Source organism: Pararge aegeria, chromosome 6 (assembly GCF_905163445.1).
Source record: "Pararge aegeria chromosome 6, ilParAegt1.1, whole genome shotgun sequence".
NCBI classification, from domain to species: domain Eukaryota; kingdom Metazoa; phylum Arthropoda; class Insecta; order Lepidoptera; family Nymphalidae; genus Pararge; species Pararge aegeria.
Genome location: NC_053185.1, coordinates 5738476 through 5763268, shown reverse-complemented (window position 1 = coordinate 5763268; position 24793 = coordinate 5738476). Strand labels below are relative to the sequence as shown.

The 24793-nt window shown below is 37.0% G+C and overlaps 1 protein-coding gene across 1 annotated transcript in view; it reads right to left on the bottom strand.

Annotated features, from left to right (window-relative positions):
• LOC120624503 (laccase-2-like) overlaps nucleotides 1-20316 on the bottom strand; it is a 41342-nt gene extending 21026 nt beyond the window's left edge. The window contains exons 1-3 of the mRNA XM_039891090.1: nucleotides 19999-20316; nucleotides 18215-18314; nucleotides 17021-18084 (exon numbers count right to left, since the gene is read on the bottom strand). Coding sequence (XP_039747024.1) covers nucleotides 17021-18084; nucleotides 18215-18314; nucleotides 19999-20140 — 1306 coding nt within the window. The 5' untranslated portion in view covers nucleotides 20141-20316. The remainder of the gene's footprint in view (nucleotides 1-17020; nucleotides 18085-18214; nucleotides 18315-19998) is intronic.
• Between the last annotated feature and the right edge of the window lie 4477 nt (nucleotides 20317-24793).

Genomic DNA, 24793 nt, shown 5'->3' with positions numbered 1-24793 from the left:
AAGCAGATGGTCCACCCAATGGGAAGTGGAAAACTATCGCCTATTAAAAATAACACTTCGCAGGGTATACAAGAAACACAACCTACAAAGTACCGTCCTGAAACTCAGCAATGCTTGTCGGCAGAAATTAGTATGATCCAAGAATTCATTAAAGTTTAAACACACAAAATGCCTTCCAAAGCAGTCCAGTCGTTTAGGAGGAATTAGGTGACAAACACACGTACGAAATAGTTATACTTTGAATAATTTTAATAGTAGATTCCTACTTATTCAGCTGTTAAACTTTATTTGTTAGTTCACGAACGAATGGACTGATTTTGAGTTTGTTTTTTTTGTATTTCACAGGTATCTGGTATATGTTTGATGTAAATCGGTTCAAAATGGTCAACGGATGGCCACAAAATGGCGGATTATATCTTTTTTCACAACTCCCTCATTACGTGTATCAATTCAAGGGCTTGAGCTGGTCTATTTATTTAGAAAACTTAGTCTGAGAACTCGTTAACCAACAGAGAACAATAAATCCATCAATTCTCCATTATCCTTATCGATAATAGTAAAGGGATGTTACAAGAAATTACAGCAAACGGTTTTCCTTTGTAATCTCTTTCCTGTAGGTACCCTTTTCTTCCAGCGTAAATAAATATTCATGAAGGTCCAATTTCATTTCCGTAAATACTATTATTGTGTAAAGAAACAGAAATTGTTTTTGCCACGAAATTAACAACGCGGAAATAAATAAATAATTTTATTTATTTATAGAGAAATAAGGTTGCAAACTTTATGCAATATTATGTGACAATTTCCAATGCTCCATGGTTTATTAAAGCCACCGAAGTGCACGAATACCTAAATACTATATAATAGACCGGGTCACAAACCGAGGCTCGAGTGCCATAAAAACCGACGATGGTGATGACTCGATGACGATCGAGTACATGCGTACCAAAGTAGTAACTTAATATTATAAATGCGAAAGTTTTTGAGGGTGGATGTATGTATGTATGTATCAACTAAGAGATTGCTTGCAGCAATAAGGCCGCCTTTGCATGCCTACAATTCTTGTTCTTCTTTATTTTTCATCACATCTATTCTAGCTTCTCGATTGATAGACTCATACGCGGACGATGTCGCGAGGGTCCGCTAGCATACAAATACAATAGTAACAAATGTTATATTAGTAACAAATACAACCCAGTGTGTGTACCCAGCTATGCTTGTTGTGGAATTTTGGGCCATACAACTAAACTATGTAAACGTTACTTTTGTTTATCTATTGTATGGTAAAGGGGAGTTTGACAGCAGTGATTGCAAGATTTACGCCTGTTGCAAACCTGTCGCCTGAAACGCAATCACCCTGCTGTTAGGTGGCGCAGCAAGAAGTTCTAGGTTTTTTATAAGATATTAAAACCTGTAAAAACCGATTTGGTGCAGACGAAGTTGTGCGGGTCAGTTAGCAATAAAATTAAATATTAATGTTGCTCTATGTATAGAGCAACATTCCCAATTCGCAATCGTGATAGATTAAATAACATATGAAACCTTATTAAAACTTGAGAGGTACGAAGCCTCGTGAACGTGTCTTTGTTCTCTGCACTGCGATAACTAGAAACTGCGGGGTACCATGAGTGAGCAACTTGAAGCTTGAACTCTCGCCTGGTTATTTCATTAGCAAGTCTCTTGCTACAAATAACAACTGCAAAGCCACAACAGATTGCTATCCTAATTAATAAACATAACTTATGAAAGCTTAAACAAGATTTATATGCGCGCCTTTTCAGGTTTCTGTCTGTCCGTCTGTGGCTTAGCTCAGAGTCTTCTAGTTCTAGAAAGCAGTATTTAGGCACGGGTTTGCTCTCTCAGATATATTGAAAACTTAACCTTTGTCAAATACTTAAAATGAAACACACGTTTGAGTCGAGATCGTGTTTGAAATCGGTCCAGTTCCAGCGGTGTGATATTTTTCAATATAAGAGGCCTAGGCTGAATCTTATCTGGTACTACGAGATTATATTACACCTGTAAGGGTGTAAGCAGTTTTATTAAATTTATACCCCTAAGCGGTTTCTACGCGACAGCGTACCGGAACGCTAATTTTCCGACGCATTTTTGTCGAGATAATGATAAGTAGCCACAGCCGAATCCTGCCATCAAGAAAACCAATAACACAGAAAAACAGATAGACAAAGCGATTTAACTTATAACACCGTATTTTGAAATGGGAATTAAAAAGAATACTAACGCAAATTAAAATTCCCAATCCAATACATTCTACATATTTTTCATACATCTCATTTTAATTGGAAGATATTAAAATGAGAGATCCAAGGGTAAAGTGATTTACGTGAAATCCAAACCGATCCAAGGTATCGTTTTAGGTAATACAATATGCATTGAACGATCGCGCCGGCGTGGACCTTAATTAACATTCATACATATTTATAAGATCAGATTTGTCCTAATCTAATTGTGGCACTCGCGTCCGCCACGTGCTTATTTATTCGGATTATTCATCATGGATTCACAGACCTCTTTAATGACTTCTCTTACGAAATGTACTTCCTTCTTATTAGGTCATTGTGTCAACTACTCAGTCTTCACATTAGATATTGTAGTTTTTTAGATGAAAGAAATGTTTATTATCTTATATATATAAAAGAACGTCGTGTTAGTTACACTACTTATAACTCAAGAACGGCTGCACCGATATGGCTGAAAATTGGTAGGTGGGTAGCTTAGAGCCAGGAGACGGACATAGGATACTGTTTATCCCGTTCGACAGCGTTCCCGTCTGAGTTGACATAACAAGTCAGTTACACCATTTATAACTCAAGAACGGCTGGACCAATTTTTATGATATTTGATTTTTTGGATTCTTCTTAGGGAGAGGGGATGAAAGTGTTTGACGATTTTTCACCATTACTCCGACAAATTATAACAGATTTAAATAATTATTTTTGTACTACAGAGGTATATATATGTATGTGTATTTAATTTTGCCCAAACTTTGTGTAGATCTGATGAATGTGGTTGGAGATAGAGGACAGAACTCCTCAGCGGACAGTAGCAAATCCCTCATTGGCTTAACGATACTGAATACTTTAATTTTTTTTAGAACTACAACTCAATTGAATGCCACGTCAAAAAACAAAATGAAACGCAGACGAAGTCGCGGGCAACAGCTAGTTAAAGATAAACATTAAAATATTTTATTACAAAAATAACCTTAATAAATCAAAAACGTCTTCGAAACCGCAGCGCTGGCATAGTGCCTTAGATGCTGGCAGCATTGCCACTTTGAATGGCCTAACGTATTTTTTGATCAAGGTAACTGACAGCACTAGGATCACCGGTAGAATTTAACTCCTTTTCTTCTTCTTTCTTTTTCTTGTTTTTTAAAAAGAGGTCGTGTCCCGTTCCCCACGGCCCCAAAGTCTCTGCTCCAAAAGCCCCAAAAGTTAAACTGCTATCAAGATTTTCATATTTGCACCTCTTGGCCTGCTCGCTACTGGTATCATGTTTGCATCAAATTTCTTCTAGATTTAAATAAATATCGTAAAAGTAAATATTGCATTGATTTTTGTGCGTCTGCTCACAGAAAATTTAGCTGGTTATTTGTCCGAACAACTAGGGTAGCACAACACAACATGAAGAATCCGAGTAAATTTATCGTTTTAAATCGATGATGCTTTACTTGAAAGAATTCATAAAAGATTAAATAGGATGAATCAAAAACAACCATGGATATTTGGAGATAATATTATTTGCACAACATAGCTTTGCATTGCTATTTCCTACGTCTCAAGAAAGTGTAGCAAAAGAAATAATCAGTATATTTCTTAAATTTAATGTTGCACTCAATGGACATACACAGCTGAACATAAGAAAAAGTAGTCACAGATATACTTGTAAATAGATAATGTAAGGCATAGTTAACTAATATTTTACACCTTATCGAGTCACAAATAGAATCACAAAGAAATAAATACAATCTACCTACGGACCAGAAATAAAATTTGTCTGTTTTATTTCTGGCGTTGTTACCAATAATGTGTTGTTTAGAATGTTTTACACGAACATACCTACCGAGACAAGTCTTGTTGGATTAATTTTAATCGTACTGTCAAGTCGGCAGTACAAGGTTATTGTGCCCTTTCAACATTAGCACCAATGAGTTTGAGCCATTTTATTTCTGCACTCATTTTGCACTTCTAATTTCTCATACCTTGATATTTAAGACAATCTCTAGAATATCTTTAACACGTCAGACTTTAAATTTTTACAATATCTAAAAATCGCATGTTAATAAAAGAAAAACGATGTAGATAGGTATATAAAAAAATACATAAATTATTCTAGTTATCGATGGCGTTGAGAAACGTGAAATTATTATAAAGACATCGTGCAATCTACTAGTGCCATTACTGCGGTTGCACCGTAGGCGATTATTTCTTGCGAATGATTACTTTATATACTTTCCTTAAGCACGTTGTAATGTAGCGTGTTATAATAATAATACAATCTATGAGAGTATAATGAAGTCTTTGATTATGTGCTCTTGCTTATAAAACTCTTAAATTTGGAAAACGCATTTAACGTTCGTAGCGTATATAGCGTGTTTAGGGAAAGTAAGTTCAGAAAGATGCCCGAAAAGTGACAAATACGGGAAAACTGAAAGTTCTATAGGGTTTTTGCATGAATCCAAAACTACATGGGATCTCCTGGTTCATCATCATCCACTGCTTAACATAGATTATTCCAAAGAAGCGCCACCACACCACACTGTTGTGGGTATTATTACAATAATATACTTATGAGGGTAGGCCTTAAGGTTATTCAATAAATGATCCAGTCATCTTCCAATAATGGTTTGATTTAGACCTCTTTCTATAACATGGTGTCAGGTGTGGAAATATACATTAGTGATAGTGATAAAATATTGAGTTTATGATAATTAATACACGGAAGGATTGCAAAATATCTTAACCTATGCAATGGCGTATGAAAGTCGAGGAGATGGCGTTTACGCGGCGATTCAACAGCCGGCCCCGTTGCAACAAGATGGCAACTTAGCTACGAATTGGAAAGAATGGAAAAATGCATTTGAATACTTTTTGATTGCCACGGGCAAGGATAAAGCGACTAATAAAGAAAAATATGGTTTGTTTATGCACTGTTTAGGCCAGTACGGGCAGGAAATTCTAGAAGAACTCGATTTCACCGAACATGATAAAGATGATAAAAAGATATGTGAAAAGTATAGTGAGTATTGCGATCCTAAGAAAAACGTCAACTACGAGAGACATACGTTTTTTGAAACCTATCAGAATGAAAATAATTTTGAAAAATATTTAGGATTATTGAAAAAAATGAGTAAAAGTTGTGAATTTGGATCTTTGAAAAATAGTCTCGTATTGACGCAGTTGATACGTGGACTAAAAGATGTCCACATGAGGGAGAAGCTATTAGCGAGATCGTCAATAACATTGGAGGAGGCCAGTGCCTGGTGTCGAGCGGCCGAGCGAGCGGGCAAGCAAGCGGCGGCGTGCGCCTCGCGCGCCCCTGCGGGTCCGGCCGCGGCGCTCGAGCACGTGCAGCAGCGTGCCCGGCCTCCGGCTGCCGCCCCGGCGCCTGCGGTCGCTGCTCGTGCCGGCTGGCGGGGCCGGCGGGGCCCGGCGGAGTCTTCATATCGGCGTGTCAGTGATAGTGCTTGCGGAAAGTGTGGGTTACGGCATAGTGAAAGTATGCGTTGCCGGGCGTATTCGGTGAAGTGTTTTCGGTGCGATAGATGGGGTCACTTTGCCAAATTTTGTCGCGTGCGGGTTGCGCGCGAGGTAGTAGAGGACCCAGAGATGCTGGATGAGTGTCAGGATGAGTACGACGAGAATGGTGAGCTTCTCATGCACAATATTTCGATCGAAGCTTCAAATGAAATGTATGGTTCATGGTGTGAGACTATAGAAGTAAACGGCATCTTTGTACGATTTAAATTAGATAGTGGGGCAGAAGCATCCGTCATGTCCTTAGGCTCATATGAAAAAGCCGGTTTTGATAAGTCTAAGCTAATTAAGTGCAATACCGTATTAAGAGAAATTAGTAAAAATAAGCTACCTGTGATTGGATATTTTAATGGGTTATTAAATTATAATAAACAGAAATGCTGTGAAAAAATTTACGTTCTAGATAATAATTGTAATAATTTACTGGGCTTAAGGGCATGTGTAACGTTGAAATTAATTGCAAGAGTGCACCAAGTGTCTCTTGAACTTGAAAAATATGAATCGGTATTTGAAGGTATAGGTTGCCTGCCTACTATTTGTAAAATAGTTGTTGATAAAGCGATATTACCCGTTGTGAGCGCCTCGCGAAAAATACCAATGAAATTGCGGCCTCGTTTAAAAGAAGAATTGGACAACATGGTAAAATTAAATATTATTAAAAAAGAAGATGGGCCTACAGATTGGGTGTCGAACATTGTCATTGTCGAAAAACCGGATAAAAAACTTCGCGTTTGTTTAGATCCTCGCAATTTAAATCAGGCCATTAAACGGAGCCATTTTCAGTTGCCCACGTTAGACGAAATGGCGAGCAATCTTTCAGGAGCGAAATATTTTTCGAAATGTGACGCAAAGAATGGGTTTTGGATGATTAAGTTAGAGGAATCTAGTTCTAAGTTGTGTACTTTTTCAACGCCGTATGGAAGATATAGATTTTTACGGATGCCTTTTGGAATTAACTGTGCTCCTGAGATATTTCACAATGAAATGGTTAAAATATTTAAAATGGAAGGTGTGGAAGTGTTCATAGATGACATTTTGATTTGGGGTCGGACGAAAGAAGAGCATGATAGCCGGCTGATAGAAGTAATGAGAAGAGCAGTCGATAGTGGTGTCAAATTCAATAAAAATAAATGTGTCTTTGGGGTTAGTCAGGTAACTTTTTTGGGCCATATATTTAACTCGACGGGTATATCGCCTGATAAAAACAGAATAAGTGCCATCGAAAATATGCAGAAACCGACGGATAAAAAAGGATTAGAGCGATTTCTAGGAGTTACAAATTATTTGTCTAGATTCATACCCCGGTACTCGGAACTTTCGGCACCGTTGCGTGAATTATTGGGTAAAAATATTAATTTTGATTGGTCAGACTATTATGATAAGGCTTTTAACTTATTAAAATCTAAAATCAGCACGGCTCCAGTATTGAAATATTACATCTCCCCCCTTGACACGTGCCCGCGGTGCGCGGCGTGCCCGGCGGAGTCTTCATATCGGCGTGTCAGTGATAGTGCTTGCGGAAAGTGTGGGTTACGGCATAGTGAAAGTATGCGTTGCCGGGCGTATTCGGTGAAGTGTTTTCGGTGCGATAGATGGGGTCACTTTGCCAAATTTTGTCGCGTGCGGGTTGCGCGCGAGGTAGTAGAGGACCCAGAGATGCTGGATGAGTGTCAGGATGAGTACGACGAGAATGGTGAGCTTCTCATGCACAATATTTCGATCGAAGCTTCAAATGAAATGTATGGTTCATGGTGTGAGACTATAGAAGTAAACGGCATCTTTGTACGATTTAAATTAGATAGTGGGGCAGAAGCATCCGTCATGTCCTTAGGCTCATATGAAAAAGCCGGTTTTGATAAGTCTAAGCTAATTAAGTGCAATACCGTATTAAGAGAAATTAGTAAAAATAAGCTACCTGTGATTGGATATTTTAATGGGTTATTAAATTATAATAAACAGAAATGCTGTGAAAAAATTTACGTTCTAGATAATAATTGTAATAATTTACTGGGCTTAAGGGCATGTGTAACGTTGAAATTAATTGCAAGAGTGCACCAAGTGTCTCTTGAACTTGAAAAATATGAATCGGTATTTGAAGGTATAGGTTGCCTGCCTACTATTTGTAAAATAGTTGTTGATAAAGCGATATTACCCGTTGTGAGCGCCTCGCGAAAAATACCAATGAAATTGCGGCCTCGTTTAAAAGAAGAATTGGACAACATGGTAAAATTAAATATTATTAAAAAAGAAGATGGGCCTACAGATTGGGTGTCGAACATTGTCATTGTCGAAAAACCGGATAAAAAACTTCGCGTTTGTTTAGATCCTCGCAATTTAAATCAGGCCATTAAACGGAGCCATTTTCAGTTGCCCACGTTAGACGAAATGGCGAGCAATCTTTCAGGAGCGAAATATTTTTCGAAATGTGACGCAAAGAATGGGTTTTGGATGATTAAGTTAGAGGAATCTAGTTCTAAGTTGTGTACTTTTTCAACGCCGTATGGAAGATATAGATTTTTACGGATGCCTTTTGGAATTAACTGTGCTCCTGAGATATTTCACAATGAAATGGTTAAAATATTTAAAATGGAAGGTGTGGAAGTGTTCATAGATGACATTTTGATTTGGGGTCGGACGAAAGAAGAGCATGATAGCCGGCTGATAGAAGTAATGAGAAGAGCAGTCATCTTCCAATAATGGTTTGATTTAGACCTCTTTCTATAGCATGGTGCCGCGGTGCGCGCGGTGCCGCTGACACGTGTCAGCGGCACCGCGCGGCCAGCCCTCGGGAGCCGCTGGCGCCGCACCCCGTGCCGGCGCTGCCGTGGGAAGTCTTAGCGGCAGACATATTTGAGTTGCAAAATAAATACTATTTACTCGTAGTAGATTATTATTCTAAATTTGTCGAAGTTGTTAATCTTTCCAATTTAACTAGTGCGTCGGTTATAAATGTATTCAGAGATATTTTCAGTAGATTTGGTATTCCAAAAAGGCTCGTGACTGACAATGCTGGCCAATTCTGTTCGGAACAATTTAAATTATTTACTAATAATTGGGGTTTCACACATGTAACGAGTTCTCCGTTGTATCCCCGGTCCAACGGGCTCGCCGAACGGAACGTTCGGACTATAAAAGCTATGATGTGTAAGTCATACGAAAGTGGCGAAGACTGGAAACTATCGCTATTAAATTTTCGAAATACACCACTTTCTGGAGAAAAGTGGTCACCGGCACAGCTTTTAATGAGTCGTCGGTTAAATACTCGTTTGCCCTCTAGAAATACTCAGTTAAAACCTAAAACTGTTAATCCGCAGTTAATGTTAGACAATCGTGCTAAACGAATAAAACAATATAAGTCATACTATGACCGAGGAACTAAAAGTTTGATACCATTATCTCAAAACGATCCCGTTCGAATGAAACAAAATAAAATATGGGTCAAGTCTCGTATTTTGCGTCCAGCACAAGAAAAACGATCGTATTGGGTACAAATTGAAAACGGTGGCGTTTATAGACGTAATAGGCAACATTTGATGAAAATACCAAGTCGAGGAAACGATGCCGATCGAATTAGCAATTCCCCTGGCTTGGATTGGGATAGTTTTAACTTCGCGCCAACGGGTAATACCACTCCGACCACGGAGCCGAACGTGGCGCGTTCACCGCGACCACCGCCTGCCCATCGGGTAACAAGCAGTGGTCGAGTTGTACGATCGCCCATTCGTTTTGCCAGCGAATATATAACTATTAGGTATCTATCTTTGAACACGTTTTAATGCTTTATACTATAAATCCAATGTAATAATCTTAGTCTAAGTGTAATAATCTAAAATATTATTTTAAAATAAATTAGTCTAGCTTTGTCTTAAAATTAAGCTAAGTTTAGATATGTTAATACAATAATAATAATAATAATAATTGGTACATATAGATTTTCATAACCTACTATGAGTGCATGACAAAATATATAATTTTATAGAAAAAGGAAGAAGATGTAATAACGATAATAATGTTACTTACCTATTTAAATATTTTGATCTTAAGGTGATATGTAATTAAATATATTAGACTTATTATAAGGGGGGAGATGTTGTGGGTATTATTACAATAATATACTTATGAGGGTAGGCCTTAAGGTTATTCAATAAATGATCCAGTCATCTTCCAATAATGGTTTGATTTAGACCTCTTTCTATAACACACACCGCAGTCTCTTATCCCCCCACTCCCCGTTGCTCTCTTAATTTCGTCGGTCCATCGTGCTGGATGGCTTCCCACACTACTTGTTCGTGGTCTCCTCTTTTTTTTGTGTTCCTTCTTTTTTCCTTAAACATAGGTATGGAAGACTTTGCTAGGTCGGCACTCAGATATGCTACATTGGTTCCTCTTTTATTTTTTCTAGAGCTTTCCTGATCAAACGGCCTTGTCGTAGATACACGACAGGCATGGCCTGCCCATCGCCATATCAACTTGCTGATAGTTTGGGTTTTGTCAGTGACTTTGGCTGTCCTGCGAAACTTTTCATTTCTAATTCTGTCCTGGATAACAATTGTTAAATTGTAAAATTCTCCTGGTTAATACTTAATTGTTAAATAGTATACTATTGAACAATTATCAACCAGGTGAATATACACAAGATTATATAAAACAAAGATTAATATGAGTTAAAATCGAACTTGATATACGTAATAAATATAAGATATAAGATTTAAGGCATTGTAAATAACGTTGGCTTCCTATTAAATAAATAAATAAATAAATATTTTGCTACATATCATCAGGTGCATATTTATTGTGAAGTCAGCAATATAGGTAAAGTATTTCTAACAGATACAGGAGTTAGATCATCGCGGCTTAGAATTTTAAAACAAAAAAAAATTGTTCGTAGGTAAAAACAAAGAATTGTTATACGTAACGGATCAAAGTTCAGAAACGTTCATTTTATTCAAAGCATTGTTAGTTGGTTGCAATATTTATACCCGTTTTTGTTTTATGCCTATTTTTTACATAAAATGCTTATATTAGTAACGCCTAATTTAAGGAGGTTCCACCAGACCGTTCACTAATATCAGCTGAGAGAGTCGAATTGAAATTTTATTTCTATAGACATCTCTTAAAACATTAGGCATAAGAGTGAGGCGATACCTAGACTAAGCGAAAACGGGCATCATAAAATTAACGCAGCTTACTAATAATATACCTAGGAAGTAGGTATAACACCTTGAAGGCTTTATATTTTTCCACAGGCGATTGTACCTACCTACCTACATGTAGATTACCTGGAAGTAAGACCACTAGGTCTTACTTCCAGGTAATCTACATATTATTATGTGCAGGTGTGCAGATAGGTATCTCTACTAATAAGGAATTCCATATAAAATAAGAAAACCTTATAGTTTCACCGTGTCCTTTTGCCCGTGTCTAAGCACTAGACAGCTGTATTTTGTACTGATTTATATAATCAGAAGCTGTGATAGCCCAGTGGGTAGGACCTCGACATCACTTTCGGGGAGCCGAATTCGAATCCCAGAACGCACTTCTAATTTTTTTATGATAACGTTTTAAGCAATTAAAATATCTCTTGCTTTAACAGCGTTCGAAAACATCGTGACCAGCATGCCGAGAGTTCTCCATAATGTTTTCAAAGGTGTGGAGACTAAGGCCTTTATCCCTTCTCATTGTGGTAGGATACTCGTGCCCTGTAGTAGACCGGTAAAGGTTTGAAATGATGATGATGATTTAATCACGTCTACAAAGAAATAAAAGAAATCTTGCAATATAAGTTATTTTAAGTTTACCTAGAGTTACGTTGGATATTGTATGTTAACAATTTTTTTTCGATTAAGGTTTTTTCATGAGTGTTTGTAACAAAAATGTGTGCTTTAAAGCTGTCCGCTTACAACCGGAGTTACTTATCAATGTAACACAGAATTAAGAACATGCAGAACCCTCATTCAGCAATTGATGTATGCCGTGTATTGTGTCAAAAAACAGTGAAAACCGCTCCAGGTATATCTCACTTCACACCGCGGAATAGTGTTGGCTCACAAACCTTTTCCCATTTGTCAACTGCTAAATGGAATGAAGAGACTAACTGTTTGTTCGAAAACCCTTCTAAAGTGGAGTGGTATTTGATGAATGAATGAATGAATACACTTTTAATGTACACCAAAGAAAAAAAGTAGTTACAGAGATATAAATACATATCAACTGAGTCCAATTTGGTGGCCTTATCGCTTCCAGGCAACCAATGGCGTAAAAGGAAAAAACATAGAAAAGAGGTAGGTGGTGCAATAAATAAGATTTAAAATTATACAAAATATAAATAAAATATACATATATATATCTTGCTGCTTCAATATTAGTCGTGTACTCGGTTTCTGTATGTTCTTAATTCTGTTCAATCAAAATAAATTTTGCATATGGCATATTTACTTCAGTAGTGCTATCTTTATCTACAGGGACTAGTTGGAAAAGGATAGAAGAGACTGAAATCAACCCTTCGTCTGAAGTGTTCAGATTAGATCGACTTATTAATTTTGCTGTCGTCTCTTTTGGATATTAAATCAAGTTAAAACTTAAAACTATAACAGCTTATTACCAAGTAACCAACCTATGAAATAAACCTACTTGGAATCTGTACAGCCGTCTCTTATTATACTAGTTGTTGCCCGCATACTTCGTTCGTGTGGCGTTTATAACGGTTTTTGACAAATCCTCTGGGAACCGTCCGTTTTCTTGGGACATAACCCAATCTGGGGTTCTTGTAATAAACTTACATTTGTAACAATTAATTTAAGTAAACGAAAAATACTAACTATATATATATATATATATATATACTATTAAACAAGCTTGTATGTAAATGTAAGTTACAAGAAGTAAAAGGCTTTTTTAACCAGGCATCAACGGAACTCTACACTAAACTACGCGTTGCATGGACTAAAGTTTTCAATTATCTTTTATAAGAGATTTTTTTATTTATTATAAAATACATGGAGTATGAAAATATTAACGAGTGGAATATGTGGCATTAGAATCGCTCAACCGTGCAGGTTTAACCGAGATGACTCAACGTTACGTAACTGAAGAAGTTACTACGATCTAATAATTCACATGAAAATAAAAGGCATAAAATATAAGTACCTATAATTTCTGTAATGTTACCTAATGTATGATTAGATACTCGTGTGATAGTATATTTTTTTTATCTTCAGTGTCCGCGAACTATTTCCTGATTTCCCGTGAGCTTGAGTAATATTCCCGAAGATGTTTACGCTCGCTGTCAGAACCGCATGCTTTTCCCTAGATCTGTTCATTAGTTTATACATCGAAACATAGAGTTTTGTGTTGTATACTTTTGAATTTATAATTATTATCATCATCATCTTATTAACGTCCCACTGCTGGGCACAAGTCGCACCTGTCATAGGAGAGTTGGGTTCAGACCGAAGACCCACTAAGCTGCTCCACTTGGTGCGATGCGATCACATGTTAGTGATCATAACTTGGACAAACAGCTTAACTTGCTTCCCGAGGCACGAGGATGGACAAAAACAATTCCCTAACTCTGGGACGTCAGTCAGGTTTTATAACAGAATAATTCGTTACCTAACAACTAACTTGGCCCAACTCAGGATCTCGTGATCCGAAGCTCAACAGGCTTACGACCAGACCAATGAAGCATTTATAATATTAATGAAACGCGCTGTATGGCTCAATTTATTCAGCCTTCCAAAGCACTAAGTACCAGGAATGAAGCAGTGATAGATAGCCTAGTAGTTAAAGCTTCGACTTCATTTTAGTAGGGAACGAGTTAAATCCCGCACGCACCTTATATTATCTTCCCAAAACCCTCGTAGGTTTGGTTTATGTTTATGAATGTATATCACGATCATCTATCTCACTATAGTGCAAAAATTTCGTAAAGTATACAATATCAATACTATTGAATTGTGACTCAAAACTGCCTTCTGTTCCCCTTTTTGAATATATACAGATTTTTCTTAGATTAGCATAAAGATAAACTAGGTAAAGAGTAAAGACACATCACGGTTTCTGCTACTTTTTGCCCTTATCCCACGTTAAATGGAGTCCAGTCGGCACTTTTTTTATATCCACAAGTTAGCCCTCGACTGAAAGCAATGTTTTCTGATTTTGGTTTTACTTTATTTCACATGAACAAAATTTTAGCACGAAGCTTTTCCCCATATTAGTTCAAATCCTATGAATATTAATATTTTATTATGTAGATTCACTGGTAGAATAATGAAATTTTCAATATCATATCGTGTGGGCTTTTAGATAATATTAGACAGGGGAATTTGCAGACAATTTTTTGTAACTCAGAATACTAGACTTAGCGACGTCCGGCTATATCGTCTGCAGTGAGAGACTTCTGAACCACCCACTGAATACTAAAATCAAGTAAAAAATTTAACTGTATTTCGAGTCCCCAATTTATATATTGCCAAAACAGATATTTAGCGTTTCTACACGATTCGCGTAGCAACCGTGTATTAGCTGATATGGATTGAGTTTAAACTTACGCATAAATTGGCTCTGCTTACAACTAGCATCATTTGGTTTGGAATTTATCAACAAATCTATCACGCTGAGATTATGCTTAGCATAAGCTTAGTCTTATTAAGGCCCATTTTACTAAACCGATTTAGAACTAATTACGTAGAAAATTGACCAGTACTTGCCTAAGGTTCTGAAAATTTATAACTGTTCTTAAATTCAAATTTTTGATTTTTTGTGTACTTATTGGTTTATAGCGAAATATTATAGTTATAGTAAGTTTTTGATAAGCCAAAATCCTCTAAATTAATATGGAGTTTAAGTTAACGCATTGTCACTTTATACTATCAGTACCTTATTGAGATAAGATCATCAAAACCCTTACTACAAAATCTAGCTTACGTAGCAAAAGTGTCCTGTATAATAGTGATTAATTGTGTGGATAAAATATTGGTTGATATTCTTGTCCCTTTTCCTATAAACCATGTTCTAGGGTTGTAAACTATGTCTTTAGTGTATACTGTATATATACCTAATATATATAATATATGTAATGTCCTATTCTATCGACTTACAAATTACCGATGACAGAAAGAGAAAAATTGACAAATGTTTATTAGGATCTAAGGCATTTGAAACGTAGGTAATAGTGACTCGGTTGCCATAAACAAAAGTTGAAGTTGAGTAGAACGTAGGTAATAAATACAAAAATAAAACTGTATCCATAACTTTACTTAGATACTATCGTACTTTGAACTTCCTTAAGCAATCTAGGATTTTCCAAATGGAAAGAAGAATCTACAACGGAATACAACTGAGTACTAATTAGGTAGTGCATATGACATGCATTTAAGCTATTAAAAATATGTGAAACCATTTCGCACATTGACGAAATCAGACATATACGAGTAAGCAAATAAAAATACGACCTTGCCAAGTTTTGTAATTATGTACTGGGTAGTAAAACCGGTTAACAGCAGTGGCGAAATGACTCGTAAAACGGTTAGGTTGATGAATAACGCAAAAACGGATTTGCATAACTTGCATACAGATTTAATTGTTTATGTGCTTTTTATTATAATCTGAAACCAGCCTGTTCAATGAACAATGAACCTGTTCAATGAACCTGACAATGAACTTCTAAATGGGATAAGAATTACTTGACAACAGATAAAACATTGATGCATAGTGGTCAGGTCCCTTTTGGAAGAATCGAGTTCGATTTCCGTCAAGCATCCCTAAATTTTCAAAGCTACGTGCGTTTTTAATTTTTGCAATTAAATATCTCGCTTTAATGGTGAATGAATACGTCGTTAGGAAACCTGCATGGCTGAGAGTTCTCCATAATTATTACAATAGCCAATCTGCACTGTGCCAGCGTGGAGGACTACGATGGCAACCCTTCTCATTCTGAGAGGAAACCCTTGCCCTGTAGTAGGCCGGTAATGGGTTGTGATGATGATAATAAAAATAAACATCGCATTGATTTTTGTCCGCCTACTAATTTTAAATACAGAAAATTGGGAATTAATAATATTTTCAGTACAAAAACTAGGGTAGCATAACACAACGTAGATAATAGTTATATATTCATCCGTATAGTTCAAGATAAGGTAATATTTCGTAACACGAACACTACAATGTAACTGTTGGTAATTGCTTCAACATGCAAAAATATATATCAAGTATAGATAATCCAAATATGCAAGAGAATTTGTATTACCTTGATTAAACATTTTCTCGTAATAAGCCTACATCTTAATATATATAAATCTCCTGTCACGATGTTTGTCCGCGATAGACTCCTAAACTACTTAACAGATTTTGAATTAAATTGGCACACCGTGAGCAGTCTGGTCCAACTTAAGAGATAGGATAGCTTAAATCTTTAATTATAGTCGCAATTTTATTTTATTGCAAATTATTTGTCTATAATTAATTGACAGTCACATGTTATACATATATATATATATATATACTACTATACTCATTTAAGGCTTAGCGATACTGAATACTTTAAAAACAAAATCAAACGCACACGAAGTCGCGGGCAACAGCTAGTACGTATATATATATATACAAAAGACGTATTTTGTATTCAAATAATAAATCTCTCTTTAAGAACCTTCCTTTATTTGCATAAAATAATTGTTGTCAGACACAAAGGAGTGAATGATTTATATACTCGTAACAGTAGTATAGGTATATGATCGCTAAGTTTGAATGATGTGAGCAGCTTTTAACGAATACTTAAGTAGGTAGGTAACATAAATTTCCCAGTTCTAGATATATAAAAGAGCTATAAATTTCCAGGGAATGAACTCAAAGTTTTTTTTAACTCTAATAAATGTAAATGACCTCCCCAGCAAAACTTATAATTCAATCGTTTTGATTCTAGGCTTTTATCTGTTCGGAAACACTTACTTCCCTAATGACCCGAAAAATTAAGACAGTAAAGTTTACAAAGACATTCACCGATTGTTAATGGCAGTCGTACCTATTTGTCAATTTTAGCAGCACCAAATTAACACTTTCTTCAGGTGATAATTAGCTTTGCAGAAACTGATAGTACTTATTATGTTTCATTTCCCTAGCACAAACGATTGTTATTAAACCAACTAACGTAATAAAACAATGGTTTCGTATTTAAGATTACATACGGTTTGTTAGTTATTATGCATTTACTTTCTATGATCTACTTGTATAATTATACTCACCGACACGTTTCGCTGATATCTGCCTGGTGGAGTAATTAAAAGGCACATAAATTGTATCTTCAGACGCTTTTGTAAGTTCCAGAGGAAGTTTGTCCGCTGCATGCACTTCGTTCAAACACAATACATCTTCACTGGCACACTTATCACTGAACACAGTCGTAAATTCACGATTCACTGACTCATCATCATTTTTTACTAAGACATTATCTTGCCTTGTATACACCAATTCTGCTTCTCCTTTCAAATCTTCTTGACAAGATTTATCAGCGACAACATTGATTTTATACACGCCTATCGACCTTTTAGCGTCTAAAATAAAATCAGCACGTTCGCCTCTGCCTAACTCGATTGATCCGACAGCCTCTGTCTGGACTCTATGTCCATCTAATGTAACTAAGCTCAGAAAATGTTGGTCGATAGAGAATTTCACAGAACAACTTTTGAAACCTCCTCCGTAAGCCAAACGGAATCTATATTTTTTGCCATACTCCACTGTAAATGTTGACAAAGGAGCGTCAGATGATTCCGGAGTATTTCCTTTACCATTTATTAGCAACGATTCAGCATTAGAGATTTTGGACGTGACACCAGCAAGTGGTCCCATCGAATGACCCCACTCCGCTATGAAAATAGTATGATCAGTGGCATCGACGTCGTAAAGTTTTCTCAGAGGGTCTAGTCTAGGCGATTGGCGTACAATAAACGCACCTGCGAGACCATCAGCGGCGTCTGCGGCTGAATGTGCATGATACATGTGCGTCCCTACTGCAGACGCACGAAATTTGTACTGGAATGTAGTATACGCGGGCTGGGGGCATTGCGTTAACATGGGAGCTCCATCCATGAATGGGGTTTCTTTTTGAGGCTGACCACGCCAGTGTATTGAGAGAGCATGCGCTGGTGCCCGGTGTACTACGTCTACTACCAGGATATCGTTATGACAGACATGCAGAGTGGGAGCGGGAAGCACTCTATTAGCTGAAAGTACGCCACGCTCCCGTCCATCTGCTGTGATGCACATTGGTGGGCAATCCTTGCCATCTTCTGCGCAACTGTTACATGATCTGTAACAAAAATATATTAAAATATATAACTATTATAAGTCCCTGCTATTTTTAGTCTGAGACCCAAAAAAGCTGTTTGTTGAATGTTATATTTTACAAATTATGCTAACAATTATTTGTTATCACTTACTTGCTATACGTCTTATACACCTCGATAACAAGTTTGACTCTGCAAATCATGGGCCAGTCCAGTTCGTGGCATTCCCGATCACAGTTTTCAAAATACTCTTCTGTAATAGAAAATATAGTATCATTACAAATAGAACAAGAGTGTTACTAATATTAAGATGAATCCTTTTGAAAAAAATGGGTTTAAAGGGATTGAAAACATTCATCACAATGAAGATTAAGGTTATACCGATCCGCTAAAAATCATAGCAGTTTTGAAAGTAGACTCAATTATTTAACTGGTGCTGGAATATATGATTATTGTTCAATTTTTGTTTTGTCGTTTTATATATACAGGGGCAATATTCACAACTATTTCCTGCAAGTTTAGATAATCAAAAAAGGTTTATAGGCAGTCGAACTATCTATTATTGGAATTACGGTGCTTTGAATATTTTAATATTGGATGTTTATCTTGCACAAATGGTACCCCTGCGGTATTCGTCCGTCCAACCGTCTGTCTGACAGCGGGCTGTATCTCATAGGCAGCAATAGGTAGAGAGTTGAAATTTTCACAGAAGGTGTATTTATAGCAACTTGCTACACGCAACAAATAATAAAAAATAAAAAGGTCGAAAATAAGCCCCTTCCTTGCACTCAGCCTTCTTAGCCAACTTTTTATTTTATGTTTAAGCTAGTTAACCTTTGTTGTAGTTTAAAAAAATTCAAAAAATTTGTTCAAATATTTTTTACTTACAAACACGACCGATTACACCGTCAATATTATATCCATGCTAATATAACAAAGCTGAAGAGTTTGTTGGGTTTATAGCGCTAATCTCAGGAACTAGAGGTTTGTATTGAAAAATGGTTTTTGTTGGACAGTCCATTTATCGAGGAAAGCTATGAAAATGTTTGCGAAAACAGGGAAAAACATTCCTTTAGAAAGCTTCCGATGCGTGCGATGTGTAAAAGAACGGAATTTTTCATTTATAAAAGTTCTGTAAAAAGTCCGCGACAACAACGATAACATATACCTAATGTTATCTTTTAGAGTTAACTAAAACGTGGAAAGTTACAGGAGACCGCTAGTGTAGATAATATAAGATATGATAATGATATGATTTTATAATTTTATGTCTCAGTCTAAATATTATATGATTTAATCATATCATATAATATTTAGATTGCGATATACAGTTAATATATACCTATATTAACTTCCTACTATTACATTATACATCCTGCTTCAACCTTAAATACGTCAACACATTATTTAGGTGCATGTTCTTTTACATTATCAAGTTTTCGGTTTTCGTAGGAAAATTTACATTTATAAAATATTCAACGGGCATTCACTTCGATAGTTTGGATAAACAAGTCTACGTAATTGTCTATTATAAATTAAAATGTAGGCATATTGGTCCCTTATATAATTCAATTGAGAGCCAAAGTACCAAATTCTATGGATACAACTTGAGAAATGACAGACTTTAACCCCTTGGTTACTTCATTACAGAAATCTACGGTCAAAATCCCAACTTCCTAACCCCAGCGGTTTAGGCTCTGCGTTGATTATCAGTCATTCAGGAATTTGAATTTTATATATAAGTTAGATTAGATGTAAGACGCATAGACCACTGAACCGATATTGAGGAAATTCTCCTTTTGACTGCAGCTTGCTTTGTAGAGGGTATTGTGGGAAATAACCGGACAAAGCTGCGTGCAACGGACAGGGAAGTAAACTTGTAAAAGTAGTTTTTATATTAATACCACTTCGTTATTAATAGAACAAAAGACTCGTACCTGGCATTGGCGTGAAGTAAACAACAACAATCACACTGGCCATTATAACGAACAACACTAGTATCCTTTGGAAGGACATCAGCATGTAGTTAGGCTTCCATATCGCATCACTAGAGTCCACCATCTTTTCCTTTAATTCCATATTTGAAATTCAATAATATGAAACGTGCGAGTCGAGACCACGCGGACCGCGGTTATGTTTATAACATTTTATTTTGTTTTGAAACTTCGATATTGTGTTGAGTCGTTACTTTTGAATGTCATGAAGCCATACGCGACCACGCGAGTCTACCATCAAGTGGCGACTGGAAGAATGGAAACAATTTTTGCCGCGTGTTGTAACAAATGCAGCAGTCTCGAGAACTCGAATTCGGAAGTAAATTGCAGAGTCCAAGATTGAACTGAGAACTCTCTCTCTCACTGCAGCATTATGTAATTTTATATTACGAAACTTCGGATATTAAATGTCGAACGCTAATGATATTGTTACTTTGGAGTTTGCCGGCCTACATTTTGCTAACGGATATTGTTTTTAGGTTGTTCTAAATTGATTCTTACTAAATTAATTTATGATACAGTTCATAATTTAATATTGTATCTTCATTACAACTTTTAATGTCAAGGTGCAGTGGTGAGTGAAGATCCCGGGTTCGATCCTCGGAATGGGCTAATTAGAATTAATAATTGGTGAATTTTCTCTGGTCTAGTCTGATGGGAGGCTTCGGCCGTGACTAGCTACCACCAAAGAAAACCCTCCTTAAACAAGTATGATTCAATTAATTTGGTTATTAGACATAAGCCTTTGACGATCAATCACATGATAATAAAATAAACCCGGGCTAAAAGCTTAACATCATTAAAGATTATCACAGAATCTGCTGGGAGATAAAAAAAAACTGTAATAATTAATTATTCCGTATTGGCAATTAAAATTTTATATAATCGTTGGGGTCGGCAGCGGAATATCTTCCGGAGATTCTTGAGACCCGCTGCCACGTCGTTATCAATATCGCTGCCAGTTCTTGGAATAGCGGGGCCGCCAGGGACGAGGGGCTGTGGTTGGTATTCACTTCCCAAACCAAAGTTATGCTAATAATCCCCACGCTTGGCATTCGAATCGGTGATCGCAGTGCTCTTGCACCGATAACGCTCCTGCTCGTAACAGTGGATTTTGGAGCAGCTGGTAAAGAATGGGTAAACCACCATGAGTCGGTCGTCAGAGCCCCGTTGGTAAGATGGCAGGATGTACCACGGACAGGTGAGATTGGGGGTTGGGGGATGTACTAACCTACCCCTTGCAACCCCACAAGCCTGGCGAAAGCGTAACGTCAAGTTTATGAACGTAAAATTAAAATTTTCTTCGTCGCTTCCATTGCATTCTTGGTATCCATTGGACATCAAAATAAAATCAACAATGTTGACCTTTTGCAGCGTTTCTCGCACCGCAGCATAGGTCGACGTTGCCGATTTCTGCCGAGAGCAGATCAATCAGATTTTAAGTGTTTTATGGTATATTAATGACCTCCAGAAGTGGTAGCCACTGTGGCCTGTAATTTTGGTAATTTTAATCTTTCGGGTTCCAGCTCAGTTCGAATCCCAGTAATTAAAATATTACTTGCTTCAACAGTGAGGGAAAACATTGTGAGGAAACCTGCATGCCTGAGAGTTCTACATAATGTTCTCAAAGGTGTGTGGAGTCCACGAATCCGCATTGGGCCAGCGTGGTGGACTACGGCTTTAACCCCTTCTCAATTTGGGAGAAGACGCGTTCCCTGTAGTGGGCCGGTAATGGGATGATATGATTATAATGATGAAACATTTCAGAACTTTCTCTGATCTGGTCAAATGGGAGGTTTTTTGTCGTTACCAAATACCAAGCTACTGGCAGAGACTTGTCGCCAAGCGAATTAGCGTACCGGTACGATGACGTGTAGAAACCGATTAGGCGGTAAGGTTTTAAAATAACTGCCATAACTAAAACAGGCTATCTTTAACTGCATCATTCCACTAGATGAGATTGAAGTCAAGGCAACTTATTGTAAAATTTAAAAAAATGCCGAGTTGGATTGGCCATTACACTTTGTAAGGACTCCAACAACATAGCGAAATAAGTTCAAGACTCGAGAGTTTAATCCTGCTGTTGCACAAGAGGCTGAAGCGTGCCTCCAAAATAAACTTGGCAGTGTACGGCTCTGGCGGAGGTCACGAGGGTAAACGTAACGAGGTCAAGTGAGCTCAAAATCGCTCGGGATGGCGCAGTCTATAGATGCCATCTGCTCTACTTGGGGAATAGACCTTGAATAAACACTCCACGCTGCATCACAAAGTAAATAAGGCAACAAAACCCAATTATCTGTTGACACTTTTTGTGTGTTTGATTGTTTGTCCTTTTCTACGCACTAACTTGCTTAGTTAGGGCGTAAAATTTAATAATCAACTTGATTTTTGGGTACAGTTAATTGAGAGGACACAAGACCGCCGAAAAATCGATGCCCTAGAGAGTGGTGTGGTGCTTGAGACACAACAATTCCATTTTAAAAGAACTGAAGGAACAACTTTCGTCGACGGTGCAGTTACGAATATTGAATTTTTTTGGCCACATCTCAAGAAATGAGGGGTCGATTGAGCGATTGGTGGTGCAAGGACAGGTTAAAGGAAAAAGGGCAAGAGGGCGATCACCTACTCGTTGGACAGATACGGTCCGCTAGAATGCTTTCGACACGCTACCAACCGCCAAAAGTAGAGAAGACTCGCGCGGGAAGCCGTGCAATCCAATGATGCCTAACGTCATGGAATTCATCTCAGCAAAAACACCCGGCTAAGTTTTTTGTGGGCTTCTTCTTAGACCAGGACGCGTTTGGAACCCTCGTAGCTTTAGATTTAAGTTTACGAATGTGGTTATCGCCATCATCTCACTACCGTGTAATTCTTAGGTACGCATCAAAAGTGCCATCTATGATGGGCCTACTTGAATAAAGATATTTTTGACTTTGACTTTGACTTTGCAACCACGACCACTCTGCCAAGAGTGCACGACTAAGAAGTAGAATTGAGAGGACGGAGAATAACAAAGGCTACTTTTTAACCTCGAATAAAACCTCGAAAATGCTGGGAAATCGCTAAATCTTTAGCCATTGGTGCTGTGTTTGTTGGACTATATCAAATAGGATGATCAGTACCTACAGAAAAAAAGAGTTAAAATAGTAGAAGATTAGCAGTATCTAAAGAATAAAAATTATGGGTGCAGCAGGGTCATGACGGCATAAGAGAGCTTCAAGCTGTTTGCCATACGACATACTAGTTGGTTTTACTTCCAAGGTGCGCCAATAGAATAATTGACATCAAAAACTAGAATGTTAAAAACCACGAGCATAATTATTTACTGTTTCATAATAAAGACGTTAATGCAGTATTGCCATAGAAATAAGTTTCACCACGTCCGTCTTGCAGCAGTGTCCTTGGCCCGCTCTAGATATTATGTGTATATGAGTACGTACATAAGGTAGGTAACTCGTTATGTAATCCGCGATGTTGCGTGTAAGCTAATTTACCATCAAAGCGACATTTGTTTTTAGACGGGTTTCTGTTTTTTTTATTTTTAGGGTTCCGCACGCGAAATGTGCTCGTCTGCACTTTCTTTTCTTGATATATTTATATTTTATTTGTATATGTGTACCACATAAGTACCTCTTTTCTGAGTTATTTTTTCTTTTTCGTACTTTCGTGTTCCTACTTTCGTTTGCTGAGCAATTTATTCATTCATTTATCAGCCCGGCTATCATGGACAGGGGGCATTAACCTCCAAAAGTTGCTGCCTGTCATAGCCGTCTAACTGTCTGTACACACTTTAATTACTTCAGTTATCGATAATTGAAGTCTTTGACTTCCGCTACCCTATACTATAATAAATTCAAAGTGTTACATAGTAGTGAAAATTTACAAAGCATCAATATTCAGTGCGCTTACACAGTAACATATTAAATTACTGTTCATGTTTTCTGTGATAGCCATAGTTATAGGCTTTATAGTTATTTTTATTATATTTTTCTGTAACATGTTCTTATGTTACAGAAAAATATAATAAAAATAAAATGTCACAGGCGCTTTTAAAAATAGCACTTAAATTTTTAGTTGAAACCAAAATAAAAAACACTTATTCAAAGTTAGTTGTCTCAGCTCTATCACAAGAAAATTAAGAAACATAAAATGCCTTAAAGACATTCACGTCTGTTTATTGGAACGTTATCAATGTTATTTATAGTTTTAATTATATTTTTTTTGATTATATAATATGTAAGAATACAAAAAACGGATTCTATATTGATTGGGTGCCTATTTTGGCCGACTTTATAATTAAGTTGAATAAAACGCCTCCTTTTGGAGTTCTTCTCTATGGTCAAAAATGGTTCAAACTAAACTGTACTCTATTTTTAAAAAATCCAGTTTATTATCAACTGAACAGACCTTGCAAGTGCCGTATATTACATTCGGCCTTGCTAGTGACGGCACGACTCACAGAACAATATTACTCCAAGGAGGTACAATGTCCCGCTTTTCTGTCAGTATGAGGTCGTGCCTCACACTGACAGAAAAGCGGGACACGGCAGTACCAACTCAACATGACTTACCACCTCCATTGAATTTAATTTCGGTTTTATAGCTTGGGGTTGTTCTCACTGGACACAATTAACTTCGCCAATGTTCAACATTCTTCTTAAACATAAAGTTGGCAAAACAGAACGTAAACAGGTAAAGAAACAGCAGAATACGCATTGCGATTTGCGCATGTCATGGC